This window comes from Apium graveolens, chromosome 3 (genome assembly GCF_009905375.1).
Source record: "Apium graveolens cultivar Ventura chromosome 3, ASM990537v1, whole genome shotgun sequence".
NCBI lineage: Eukaryota > Viridiplantae > Streptophyta > Magnoliopsida > Apiales > Apiaceae > Apium > Apium graveolens.
In genome coordinates, this window is record NC_133649.1 from 224523634 (window position 1) to 224538533 (window position 14900).

General features: G+C 34.9%; 1 protein-coding gene across 1 annotated transcript; it reads left to right on the forward strand.

Moving 5' to 3' along the window:
- The first annotated feature begins 11655 nt into the window (after nt 1-11655).
- LOC141714848 (uncharacterized) lies at nt 11656-14226 on the forward strand. The gene is made up of 11 exons (XM_074518344.1): nt 11656-11805; nt 11896-11972; nt 12044-12183; nt 12301-12397; nt 12505-12626; nt 12706-12787; nt 13363-13441; nt 13569-13592; nt 13710-13772; nt 13874-13942; nt 14218-14226. The coding sequence occupies exons 1-11, from the start codon at nt 11656-11658 to the stop codon at nt 14224-14226; spliced, it is 912 nt and encodes a 303-aa protein (XP_074374445.1).
- Nucleotides 14227-14900: the final 674 nt, after the last annotated feature.

A 14900-nucleotide genomic window follows, 5' to 3' on the forward strand; every position in this document is an offset into this window, starting at 1 on the left:
ACAATGTTTCTTTATTCTTTGACAGATGTTACTTTGTGAGATCTCTCTGATGCTTGATCCACTATTTACTTATTACATTCTTATTTGAGTTGAGTTAAATACTCGAATAAACGAGTAGGCTATGACATATGCCTTTCAATCTCCCCCTATTTGCTTGTTAGACAATAACAACAAATACCTAGAGGATAACTCAACTAACAAATAAGAAAAAGATATAAACAGTAATGTAAAGTAAATAGCAGAAAAGTTCTGGATTATATTTAACATTTTCCAGATTCCAAATGAAATTTACAATTGAATACAAGATAGATGTTCCTCTAGCCTGAACATATAACTATATTAGTCTATCTTGATTCATAACGCTCTAATCATATTACATTGAGTTTTGAGCTAATTGACTTTAGTTGTCTTCTCTTCTGACTTCACCTTCTTCTAAATCTTGAAGCAATTCCTTGTCAAAAACACGATCCTTTTCTGAAGTGAAGCTTGCAGGTCTGACTGGTTGAACTCCAACTGTCTTCAACTTATTCTTGAGTTGATTGTACCTTTTAACATTCTTCTCACAATAAGCTTGAATCAAGTCAGCAGCTTGAGTCTTCAACATGGATGAATATCCAGCAGTTCTCAAATGATGTTCCATCCAGACCAGATGCTTAGCTGAGTAGTCTTTAAGAGATTGTACATCTAGCTGACAGATTTGAAGACAATCAGACTTAAAGAATCTCACTTGATGAGGATTGTTGACCACTTGAGGACTAGCCCTGCTGGCAAACTCTTTAAGCCTTTCCCGAAGAACTTCATTCAACTCTGAGCTTCTTTTCACTTTGTTTAAAAGAACCCAAATCTCTGACAACGAACGATTCTCAAATAGATGAAGTGACACTTTGAATGATCCTTCACTCTGACAATATACAAAAATGCTCATCTCATTTAGGGATCTATCAAAAGCAGCTGTGATCCTTGAGACTTCAGTCTTGATAGCATTCATGTACATGTCATTGTTAGGATTTGATATTTCCAGCTTGTCAAGAAGATGTAAGAACTGCCTATCATTGTTAGTGCATAGCTGAGGCATATCGAGTACTCTCCTAGCTTCATCCCACTTTCCACCAATCTTCAGTCTGACATCTCTTCTCCTTTCTTGAGCTTTAATGTCATGAAGACGTTGCTTTTGAAGAGTTTCTGTTCTTTGTATGTCTTTTCTCCTATCAATGATCTGTGAGACCTTCTTGAGTTCAGCTTCTTTTCTTTGCATCTCTGACTGCTCTTTCTGAAATTCTTTCTCAAACCTAGGATCCACTGAATCTTCTTCTTCCCAATCTTCAAAATCACTTTCTTCTTCAGCTTCAAATAACCCATCTTTATCTTCCTGCACTGGTTCAGTGGGAATGTCAAAAATATCGAAGTCATCCTGTTCTCCACTGTAGTAGGCATCATCAGCCTTTCCTTTATCTCCAGCAGAAGTATCTTTTTCTTTCCCTTTGGAACTACTCCCTTTCTTCTCCCCCTTAGTTGAGGGATCCTCTACTGACTTTCCTTTGAAACCTCCACCACTTCCAGAGCCTGATCCTCCACCAGACGGTCCTTCAAAATAAGCTCTTTGTTCTTCATTAGGGCAATGAGAATTCTTGATCATGTAATATAAGTGCTTCATGCCTTCATTTAGATGTTCCATGCCCGTCTCTATCTTTAGAAATCTTGAGTTGTCCAGTGAATGATTCATCTCAACGAGGTCTTCAAGAGAAGTCATTCTTGTATGTAGGGAGCAGAAGTTGGATATGTCATCAGCTGATAAATTTGGAGTGTCCTGAATAGAATTGAGCTTTGGTATTACAGTAGTCTTTAAATCTGAGATGTCATTCCTTATGATTGCAAGCTGATTGTCGACAGAGGTGGAAGAAGAAGACCGTTCAACCACCTGTGCTTTGAATGCTTGAGCTTCAGCTTGACTTTTAGCAAGTTCTTCTTTCAGGGCAGCAATCTGAGCTAACAGGTTGATAGTATCAGTGTCTGTGTGTGCTCTCACCTGAAGTTCACTCGTATTTGGTTCACTCATCTCACGTGCATGTGTTTCTCTCAATATGATTGCTCGTGAGGAGTCTTCCAATTGCTGTTCTTGTGTACCTGCATTAAAAATCACCCTAGCCTCTTCAAGAGAGGTCAGTGGTGGTGCAATGGGAATTCGCGAGTCCCGATCCTCAGTCAATGCTATCAAATCTTTTGGAATAGATGTCTGAATTGCTTCAGGGATAGATTGACCGAGTTGCCCTCCACTTTCTCCAGATAAATCTGCGAGTGGAGAATCCCATAAGGGAGCCAGAGTTGTTGGATCTGGGAGGGGAGAAAATGACTCTATTAAAGATGGCGGAGAGTCAGATTTTCCCTCTGAAGCATGTGACTGCTCTTCTGCCGTAACTATGGCAGGCACTGTAACCGACTCTACGTGCACTCCTCGCTGGGTGTCCTGAGTATTATCTGGGGAAGTGTATGGTTCCATTGTGAGTAATGGAATTGTGCTTGACTCAGTACAAGATGCCATGGCCCGATGGCGAATTTCAATAGATGCATCCTGTTGAGAGAATGCCTCTAGTAACTGTTCATTGGCCATTTCAAAGTCCATGTCCTGTTGGGAGGACAAGGATAAGCTATCAGATGCCTCAGAATAGGTTTTTCTTTTCTTAGGAGGAGGCAGAGCTGAGGGTTCACTCATATTTGACATTGTACTACTTCCTAATAATCTTCTGGGTAACATTTTAGACAGTGGGGGAGAGGGTGAGATAGAATGAGACTCTGTGTTTGGCTCTATGACCTGGGATTGAAGCTGTGGTTCTACAACTTCATGGTCAGCCCTATCAACCACTGAGGGTCTGTTAACAGAAGTAGGAAGAGAGTGAGAGAGAGTGTGAGGAGTTACTACCTGTAATGGAAGAGCCTGGGTGGCTTGAACCACTGGAGGTTGAGGTTGCTGTTCATGGCCGGGAAGATTAGAAATAGGCAAGGGAATATAATTGGTCATGAAAGCAGATACAAGTACTGGTACTTGCATAAATTTGAAGGTTGTGTCTTGGCGAGTGTAAATCTTTTTGCTAACTGGTGGGGGTTCGGTTACAGCAGAGTTAGCAAAAAGTGCTTTGTGTTCAGGGGTGAGTAGATGATCTGCTATGAGCATAAGAAAACGAGCATAGTAACATGATACCCTACGATTTGTAGAATGATCACGTAAAGCAGAAGTTAGACGTCTCAAGAGAATGGGAAAAAGTAGTTTGCCAAAATTGATCCTTTGATTGAAAACAACCGCAAGACCAATATACTGCAGGGTGGAAGTGATGTTATGAAAATTGGATTTTGTGCAGTTGGCAAACACTTTGGAAAGTGTATCGAAGAAAATATCCCATTCAGACACCAAATTTGATTTAGAAAGTTTGGTTAAATTGATCACCCCCTGATAGTGAATAGCATTGAAAAAATTTGTGATATCATTTTCAGAGGGTAAATTACAGAAATTGTCAAGTGGAAAATTTAGCGCACGATTGACGACTGTTTCATCAACTACATACTGTGTGTTTGCCACGGTGAATGAAAAAGATTTTGAATCATCGGCCACAGTAGAGGTTGTGCAAATCAGTCTAAGAAGATCGATATTTAAAATCACATTTGATTTAATAGCAGAGCTAACAATCGAATGGTCATTTAAAAATCTAATCCAAGGCTTAAATTTTTCAACATCACATTTTTCCGGATTGAAATAACCAACTAGATTATGCGCGACAATTTGGAAATTGAGAGCCATTTTAAAATAATAATAAGGCACACACTTTCAGAATTTTAAGAATAATATTAAGAAAATTCGAATTAATTAAATTAATTTAATAATTCGAATTAAATTAATTATAATCGAAAAATTTAGACAGAAATGTATCTCGTTAAAATTCTTAAATCACTAACACAGTTTTGACACACCAAAAGACACAAATAAGAAATTAAAATTAAAAAGGAATTGAAGGGGCAAACTGAATTTACAGAAAATTCAACAGCACTTGTTTATGTATATACTAATATGTATATATCACTAAAGTGATGATTAAGTTTGCTGAGTAAAAACTCGAGCAAGGAAATAACCAGATTGATTGTTTGGTTCGAAGAGAGAGAAGAGAGAAAAATGAAGAGAGAAACTGTTCAATTTTTTGAAATGAAGTGAACTGAAGAAATGGTTTAAAAACAATACACCAAACGCCTTTATATAACAGCTGGTATGACAATCCGGGATTGTCATACCGATTGTCATACCAGGCAAAAAGAAGGAAATGAAATACACGAATAAGTATTAAAATTATAACTGGTATGACAATCTGATAGTCATACCGATTGTCATACCAGGCAAAATAAAATAAAATAGATATATATATATATAATGTTTATAACTGGTAAGACAATCAATAGTCATACCGATTGTCTTGCCAGTATAAAACTAAACTGAAATAATAATTATATTCGCAAATGACTTTCAGCAAGACAATTTCAATTGTCTTGCCGATTGTCATTCTGGAAATAAAAGGTTTTCACACAGAATTAATTATGAAAATAAGTATATATATATATATAAGTACTGAAATGATTTTCAGCAAGACAATTCAATTGTCTTGCCGATTGTCATTGCAGTAGAAAAACACTCAAATATGTACAGACTTCTATTTATGTACTGAAACTATATTTCAAAATAGTAAAACTGAAATAAACACTTAAAATTTTTACAGAAACAAAGATAATATATCAGAATTTATTATTTTTATTCCAAAAATAGATTTCTATTAAATTTTAGCAAATAAAATTCATAGAAGAATATTTTTAGAGGAAATAAAATATTCTGAGATATTTTAAATTAACAAATAGGGAAAAAATAAAAATAGATAAGATAATATATATTACATAGAAATAAGCAAGAAATATGATAAAATGATAAAATAAATTTGCAAATGAATTTTTCATTTATGAAAAATTCATTTGTAAATTCATTCACGAACAGATTCCAGATATTAATAAAATTAATCACAAAAACTATTTAACATGCCCAATTTACCAACTAATCTGGTAAATGTGGATTCGTCAAGTGGTTTAGTGAAAATATCTGCTATTTGTTCTTCTGTTGGAACAAAAAATAGTTCAACAGTACCATTCATGACGTGCTCTCTAATAAAATGATACCTGATGTCAATGTGCTTTGTCCTCGAGTGCTGCACAGGGTTGTTGGTGATGGCTATTGCACTTGTGTTGTCACATAAAATAGGAATCTTGTTCAATACAGAGCCATAGTCTCGTAGTTGGTTCCTAATCCACAAGATCTGAGCACAGCAGCTTCCAGCAGCAATATATTCAGCCTCGGCCGTTGAGTTGGAAACTGTTTGCTGTTTCTTGCTGTACCATGAGACTAGCCTGCTTCCTAAGAATTGACAACTTCCTGAGGTGCTTTTCCTATCAACAACACTTCCTGCATAATCTGAATCTGTATATCCGACAAGGTTAAAACCAGATTCTTTAGGGTACCAAATACCTAGATTTGGTGTTCCCTTAAGATATCTTAAGATTCGTTTAACAGCAACAAGATGAATATCTCTAGGATCCGCTTGGAACCTTGCACATAGGCATGTAGCATACATAATATCTGGTCTACTCGCAGTAAGATAGAGTAACGAGCCAATCATACCTCTGTAGCTTGTGACATCTACCTTAATGGAGTTTTCACATGGTCCAAGCTTGACAGCTGTAGTTGATGGAGTCCTTGCTGATGCAGAATCCTCTAGATTGTATTTTTTGAGGAGTTCCTTGAGATACTTGGATTGACAAATAAATGTTCCATCTAACCTTTGATTTACTTGTAATCCAAGAAAGAACTTCAGCTCTCCCATCATGCTCATTTCAAACTTGCTGTGCATTAACTTAGCAAATCTCTTACAGAGATTATCATTAGTAGACCCAAATATTATATCATCCACATAGACTTGGACTAATATAGTATCATTCTTATGTTTTTTAGAAAAGAGAGTTTTGTCTATGACACCTCTAATAAAGCTATTTTCAATAAGAAATTCAGAGAGAGTGTCATACCATTTTCTTGGTGACTGTTTTAGCCCATAGATAGCCTTGAAAAGAAAGAAGACAAAATCCATATGATCTGGATCTTCAAAACCAGGAGGTTGCTCTACATATACCTCTTCATCCAGCTTTCCATTCAGAAAGGCGCTCTTGACATCCATTTGATAAACTTTAAAGTTTGAAAATGCTGCGAATGCCAGAAATATCCTGATGGCCTCAAGTCTAGCCACTGGAGCATAGGTTTCATCATAATCAATACCTTCAGCTTGAGAATACCCTTTAGCTACCAGTCTTGCTTTGTTTCTTGTAACCACACCATCTTCATCTAGTTTATTCCTGAATACCCACCTTGTACCAACAGCTTTCTTGTGTACAGGCCTAGGTACCAGTTTCCAGACTTGTTGACTTTTAAACTGATTGAGTTCATCTTGCATAGCAATCACCCAATCTGGATCAGTTAGTGCTTCTTCAATTTTCTTAGGTTCCATCTCAGAAAGAAATCCTGAGAACAGACACTCATTTTGAGTAGCACGTCTAGTTTTGACTCCAACATCTGGATCACCAATAATCAACTCAAAAGGGTGAGCTTTATTCCAGACAGTCTGTCTTGGAAGATTTGATCTTGATGATTCACCTTGAAATTCATTGTGATGTTGTGTCCTACTAGATGATCCTTCAGCATCTCCCCCTGAGTTGTTGCCATGTTGACTTGAAGATTCTCCGTCAGTAGCAGTGGTATCTCCATTGTTTCCAGAGTTTCCATCACTATTACCTTGAATATTATCAGGATTAACAGGTTCTTCAACAGCAACAACCTCAGGTTCTTGACCATGTTCTGACTCTGAATCTGACGTATCATCAAACTTCAGTTTCTCAGAAGGATCTTCAGTTTGGATACTAGGGAGTTTAGTGTCATCAAATGTAACATTGACACTTTCAGTTACTTTGTGTTGATCAATGATATACACTCTATATGATCTTCTTCCATATCCAACAAAAATACCCTCATATGCCTTTGCCTCGAACTTACCACGACGATCATCTCCATCCTTGAGCACGAAGCATCTGGCACCAAATACATGAAAGTATTTGATAGAAGGTTTCTGTTCATTCAAAATCTCATAAGGAGTTTTCATGAAGTCTTTGTTGATTAGAGTTCGATTCTGAGTATAACATGCAGTATTGACAGCTTCAGCCCAAAAGTACATTGGAAGACCTGATTCATTTAACATCGTTCTTGCAGCTTCAATCAATGTACGATTCTTCCTTTCTACCACTCCATTTTGCTGAGGGGTTCTAGGAGCTGAAAATTGTCTGGTAATCCCTTTGTCTGTACAGAATCCATTTAGAAGTGCATTCTTGAATTCTGTTCCATTATCTGACCTTATTGCTCTAACAGGGACGTTAGAATCTAACTCAATCATCTTGATATGATCAATCACGTGTTTCATCCTTAGAGTGAAGAAATAAAACCCACGTATACTTGGAATAGTCATCAACTATCACAAGACAGTAACACTTCTTTGACATAGAAAGGATATTAACTGGACCAAATAAATCCATGTGCAATAATTGCAGAACACTAGTTATGGAAGATGTGTCAGTGCCTTTGTGACTTGCTTTCTTTGACTTTCCTTTCTGGCAAGCCTCACATAGTCCTTCTGGAGAGAATTCCAGCTGAGGCAGACCTCTTACCAATTCTCTTTTGACAAGAGAATTCATTGTCTTGAAATTGAGATGGGAAAGTCTCTTGTGCCATAGCCAACTCTCATTTGACGATGCTTTTGCATAGAAACAATTGACTTCAAGATTGCTTCCAGAGTTCATGTCAGCTACGAACAGATTTCCTTTCCGTATTCCCATTAAGGAGGGTTTTTCACTTTTCTTGTGCAGAATCTGACACTTCAGCTTGTCGAATAAAACATTGTAGCCGTTGTCACAGAACTGACTAATGCTAAGCAGATTGTGTTCAAGTCCTTGCACAAGATATACATTTTCAATGATAACATTTCCAGCTTGCAAACAGCCATATCCCTCCGTTAAACCTTTGCTGTTATCTCCAAAGGTAACCACTGGGCCAGCTTTCTCAACCACATTTGATAGCAGGGCTCTATCTCCGGTCATATGTCTTGACGATCCACTGTCAAGAATCCACACTACCGGTTGTACCTGTTTAATGCCCTCTTTTCTTGACGATGAGGTGCTTGCATCACTAGCCATGAGAGCAAGATTCCCAACTTCTTCATCTTCACTGTCAGTATCATCCCAGCTTCTTCCCTTTGCCAGGTACGCCCTTTCAGATTTACTCTTCTGATTAGAATCGTAAGAGTTCTTCCTTGCTTGTTTTGGCTTCCTGCATTCTGTGGCAAAGTGTCCCAACTCATTACAGTTGAAGCATCGAATGGTGCTTCGATCAACCATCCCTGTTTTATACCCACCACTGCTGGTGTTAGAGGATGAAGATCCACCTTTCTGGAATCTGTTGTAGTTGGACTTGTACTTGAACTTGGGATTCCTCTTGAATCTGACATTTGAGAATCTCTTGACAATCAGGGCCATTGACTCATCCTCCAATTGCTCCAGTTCTTCCAAGGAATAATAATCATCTCCTGATTGATTTGTAGTAGGTGAATCAAATTCTGCTACTATCACATTATCTTCAACCTTGGAAGACTGTACCATTCTATCTGACTGTTGAGATTGTTGTTGATATAGTGGTTGTTGTTGTTGTTGTTCATCAGCTACCAGAGCAGTAGACGTGCTGACCACTCTTCCTTTCCCGTAAACTTCCTTCTGCTGAATCTGCTCCAACTCATAAGTCTTTAACACACCATAGAGCCTTTCCAAAGAAATCTCACTCAGATCTCTTGCTTCTCTTATGGCAGTGATTCTATGTTCGAGATGAGTTGGCAGTGTTAAAAGGAACTTTTTATTGACCTCCCTGATGGAATAGTATTTACCATTAATGTTCAGGTTGTTGATCAATGCATTGTACCTCTCAAACACTTCAGTGATTCCTTCTCCTGGATTAGATTTGAAGTATTCATACTCAGAGGTTAGGATTTCTAGTTTGTTCTCCCTAACTTCCTCCGTGCCTTCATTAATAATCTCAATAGTTTCCCAGATATGTTTAGAATCTTTACAATTCATCACATGTCTGTTCATTAGGGGATTAAGGGAATCTACTAAGATTAATTGAAGGCTAGCATCCAGGGAAGCTTCTTCTATTTCAGCAGGAGAGAAGTCCTCAGGATCCTTCACATAAGTTCTCGCTTCGGTGATCACCACATCATTCTCTATTACCTCTGGTTCAATAACCATAGGAATTTTTGGACCCTTCTTCAACACTTGCAAATATTTGGGATTAGCAACCTGTAAAAACAGTAGCATCTTCTTCTTCCACATCACATAATTTTCTTTATCGAAAAGTGGAATTTTAACGGTTCCAACTTTTTGTGTAGTCATTATGAATTTTTGAGTGAATAAAAATTCAAGAAGTGAAAGAAACACAAAAGTCTAGGATCTTGATTTGTACGTTAATCAGAAGGCTCTGATACCAATTGTTAGGTCCCAATTTGTTTGTAGAAGGGGGGGTTGAATGCAAACAATACCGTTTCGTCGAATAAAATGCGGAATAAAATTGTGAAACAAAATTCAAGTTAAATAAAACTTTTATTAAACTTGAAAGGTGTTACAACTACGGTATCGGTTACAAGGGATTAATCTCAAATCAATTATTACAAATTTAGAATAAATTCGACATGAACTTTTTCTATTTTTGTAATTAAAAGATCAAATGCTAAAAGCGATTTGAGATTAAGTTCTAGGGATTTTAATCCGCTAGATTGATATACAAGAACAAGATAAGTAATTCTAGTGGTTTGGATTTAACATTAACAAACTAGAATATTTGATCTTGAATAAGCAGATGAATGATGAAATATTTTCTTTTGTTTTCTGCTGTGTTTTCTTGTTCTGTATGTGCTCTGTTTGATTGCTGAATCATTGGATGATATTGTCTTCTGCTTTCTTTTAAACAATCACAGCCGAAGTTATTGAACTGGTGTGACAATCTATTTGAGCTTGAAGGACTTTCGGTGAGACAATCTATTAGAGCTAGGAAGACAATTAAAATGAACTAGCAAGACTTTCGGTATGACTATTGATTGTCATACCGATTGTCATATTAGTTCAAATGAAATTGTCTTACTGAATTAATAAGTGATTTTAATCTAAATAATAATTCTATCAAGACAATCAACTGAATTAGCATGACTTTCGGTATGACTATCAATTGTCATACCGATTGTCATACTAGTACAATCAGTTGTCTTTTTAGAATTAAAACAGATTTTAATCAATTAAAATTCTGAAAAAAAACCTTAATATTAATTCAGAATTAATTAATCAATTAATTTAATTAATCAAATAAATTAATCTTTGCAGAGATAATTTATTTTCATAATTAAATTATATGACTTAATTAATTAATAGAGAATTAATACTAACCCTGAGCAGCATCCATTCTTCTGACAATCTTCTGAAAGTCACTGAGACTTATGAATCAATTCCGCCACTTCAATGCTGACACTCGATGTACTGTCTGGTTCATGAGTGACTAACTTTCGTGACGTTTCTTCATGTCTTGACTTTGTTGTTCTGATTGAATCCTTGTAATAAATGATACCTTGACGAGATCTCTGTCACTTGAATAAATCCACGATCTTGATTTATATCACTGAGGCATGATCAAATTCTTGAACTTCTTCCAGTGAATCTTCAAGTCTGCAGATGAACAATGTTTCTTTATTCTTTGACAGATGTTACTTTGTGAGATCTCTCTGATGCTTGATCCACTATTTACTTATTACATTCTTATTTGAGTTGAGTTAAATACTCGAATAAACGAGTAGGCTATGACATATGCCTTTCACTTTGATTATGATGATTGGATTAATTTAATTGATTAACCTTAATTAATTAATTAATTAACTCAAAATTTAAAATATAATATTCCGTTACATCTAAATTGTACTTATATATTCAAAAATTATATTGAATAGATAGGAAGATAATTGATGATTAATGATATAATCATTCAGGATTATATTGTTGTCGGTCTTTATCGTACATATTTAAAAAAAGTATCAATTAGCATCAACTTACCAGATTGAATAAGATAATTGATGAATAATTAGAGAATCAATCAGGACCATATTGTTGGCAGTCTTTATCATACAATTAAAATAGAGTATCAATTAGCATCAATTTACCAGTTTGAATAGTAATCATAACCTATCAAGTTGCATATATCATTTGCAAATGCATTTAAATTTCATACCTTGAGATAAACATCAAACATACTCTGACACTAAAAATAAAACTTTAGGTTTCCACTCAATTTATTCTCTCTAAAAACATCATTGATTGGTACGAACTGATCTAATATGTTATCATTATTTCTTCATCGTGCATGCTGTTAATTTTTGTTAAAATTTTGTAGGCTTTAATTCCTCAATTGTTAATGCTTGACACTTTGTTTAATTAACTTGAACAAAAGCTTCAATGGAATCTGCCGTATTCAATCTTATTGAAGACCTTGATCAATCGACTACCAATTGGAAGATTAAGGCTAGAGTAACTAGGATGTGGACCAACGTTAGCTTTGAGAATGGATCAGTCAAAGGATATAATGTCATTCTGCTTGATGATGATGTAAGTCTTATGTTGTAAAATTTTGTTATGGTATTACGTAAAATCCTACCTTCTTTTGTATACCAAATGTAACATCCTTTTTTGTCTTAGAATAATCACGTCCATGCATTTGCTTATCCCAATATTTGGAATGGATTCAAAACTCCGGCGATTAAGGAGGCGTTTATGTTTTTGACCAATTTTCTGTGAAAGATGCTGTCGGTAATCTGAAGTCTGTACAAGCTGATATCTGCATCAGATTTTCACAATATACTACGGTCACCACTGTTGAAGACGATGGCATGATTCCTGCCTACATATTCGAATTTCTGGATTTAGGTGATCTTTTTGCTGAGGCCAGCAAATATCAGCCACAACAACAACCTGAATTTGCTATAAGTGACCTTAATATAATACTATTTTGGTTCAGATTATTAGTTTTTTAAAATGCGTACCTTAATATTTCACTGTATTTTATCTTTCACTAAATTAAATATATTGCTCTGTTTAATTTAGGTATAATTGGAGTTATTGAGGATTTTGAACCTCTAACAAAACTTGACACAAAATTTGGCATGCGAGACATTGTCAAATTCAGGATTTGTGATTCCAGGTTTGTCGAATGTATTAATATTTATCCTGTAATTATAATTATTTTCTGAGTCCGCCTCTAATGTGGAAGTTGTATATCCTGAAATATATGTTCATTTTTCAATATAGTAATCAACATAAAGTCAATGTTTGGGGAGATCTTGATGTGTTGGCCAATAACATTTATAATAAGGAACTCCAGTCTCCAGTCATTGCAATAATAACGAACACAAAAGTTACAACTTTCATGAGTAAGTTCTCTTTAACTACTTAGTATAAATGACCTTGACATTATACAATAATTTCCTTAACTATATTGCTTTGATTTAGATACTGTGCAGATTGGTACTTTGCCATCTTCAAAATTGTACCTCAACCTAGATGATGAATCTGTGACTGATATGAGGATGAGGTACTACCATTAAGAATTATAATAATTATATAATTACAGCACGTTTGCATGTTTAATAACAGTTGATGGGAGGCTGAGTTAATAAACATCAATGTTTACCTTTGTAGGTTGAAGGAGGAGGGATATTTGTCAAAGAGAGAAAAATATCTAGGCGGAAAAATCTGAATTTGTTCAAACCTTTATGGAAAGAATGACATTAAAGGATCTCAATGAAAAGCTGACATATGATGACTTGAAGGTTTTATAACCTTTATAAAATTTGCACGACACAACCATATTGAATATGATTTTTTTTTAAATCTGAACTTTTTTCACTTCAAACAGAAAAGGATATACACCACGTTCTCAGTTGTTAAGGTGGATGAGGATGTAGCATGGTGGTTTTACAGTTGTAACAAATGTCAACAAGAGGTTGAGCGGCTTGACAGGAGATTTTGATGTAATAATTGCCCTCGCATAATTCTGGTTGCCCCTAAAAGGTAGAACAAATTAGAGTTATATCAAAAATTTATTATGCTTTACTCTGTATTAAAGTCAACTTTCAATACTTATCACATAATTCCTTATAAATTCAGTTTTCGTATCATGGTCCTTGCCGAAGATGATACATTCTCATGTAATGTTATGCTCATGGACCGAGCTGCTAGAAGGATTGTTGGCACAAGTACAGCAAAAGCGTATAATGATTTTAAGAAGATATAAATTCATTACAACAAAATAGATCCAATGTAATGTTCTAAATTATCAATTAAAGTGTTTAATAATTATTACATTGTCTCAGGCTCTTGAAGAAGGCCTTCCTCAGGTACTTAAAGATTTGGTTGGAAAGGAAGTCACTGTCATTATTTAGTTGAATAAAGCAAATGTAACTAAGGATATTATCATATTTGATGCAAATGACATATTTGACACGACTACGCAGAGTCCAAGTCCATCTGAATCTGCACATATATCAGAATCTTCCTCCATCAACTTTTCCGTTAATGTAAGTTTGGTTTTTATATGTTATAATACTCGAACCATTATAATTTTATAACTTTTAGTCTTCCAACAAATCTTTATAAAGCGTAATTGTTTTTGTGTTAGTCTGTCGATCTTGATGCCATTGATCATACTCTAGGCTCTGCAAAATCAGTTACCAAAAAAATTAAAAAGGTAAGATACATTTATGCATTATATTTTGTTTTTTTTGCATCAAAACACTTACATTCCGTTCATTAATTATCTTCATAAGTTGTAAGATAAGTTGTTTTTCTACGTTAAATTTAAAGGATTACATATTGGTTTTGATTCTTGACGTAAGTCTGAGTTACATTACAATTTGATATAAATTGATTGGTATAAATATATTAATAAGTATTTATATTCTATAAGTTTTTTCTGTTATTTTGGTCATATTCTAAGAATTTTTAATTTGATAAAATTTGCAGGAGAAGTAATACATCAGTTTAGCACTCAATTGTTTTGCTTGATGTTATGTACGAAAGCTGGATTGGATTGGTGTTTAGCATTTCTGAATTTCATTTTAAATAATGACCATTATCAAGTTGTTATCATCATATTCTATCTTTCATAACTTTGTTTTACGGAATTGATGCAAATGAATTTTGCAGATTGGACAAGTTGTACATTTTTTATCTGGCATGGATGCAGCATTTGTGTTGGAAATCCAATTTTCTCGGTTTTTAATTATTAAATTTCTTATCACATTGAACTCTAAACTTGATTTGCTGATGTTGAAAGTTTGTTTTTCTTATTTGAATCAATGAAGAATGCATTTTGGTTTTTCTTGTCGTTTATTTCGTATTATTGTCAAATTGTGTTATTCATATTTAATACAATTGTAATGGGAACACCAAAGTTTAGTAAGCAGTTTTTAGTTATAACTGTTTCAAGTTAGTATTATAGTATAAGTATAACTGTTTTAAGTTAGTTTTTTTCAAGTCACAAATTGGTAGCCATTCCCCAATAGTCACATCTTTCCATTGTATTTTTTATTTATAGAAGTGTGTCATTACATTTGAGATTAGTTATTCTGTCAACCTTTGATTAAACCCAAAGAAACACGTAAATCATGGAACATGTTGAACGTGTATGGCAATTCGCAGCTCAA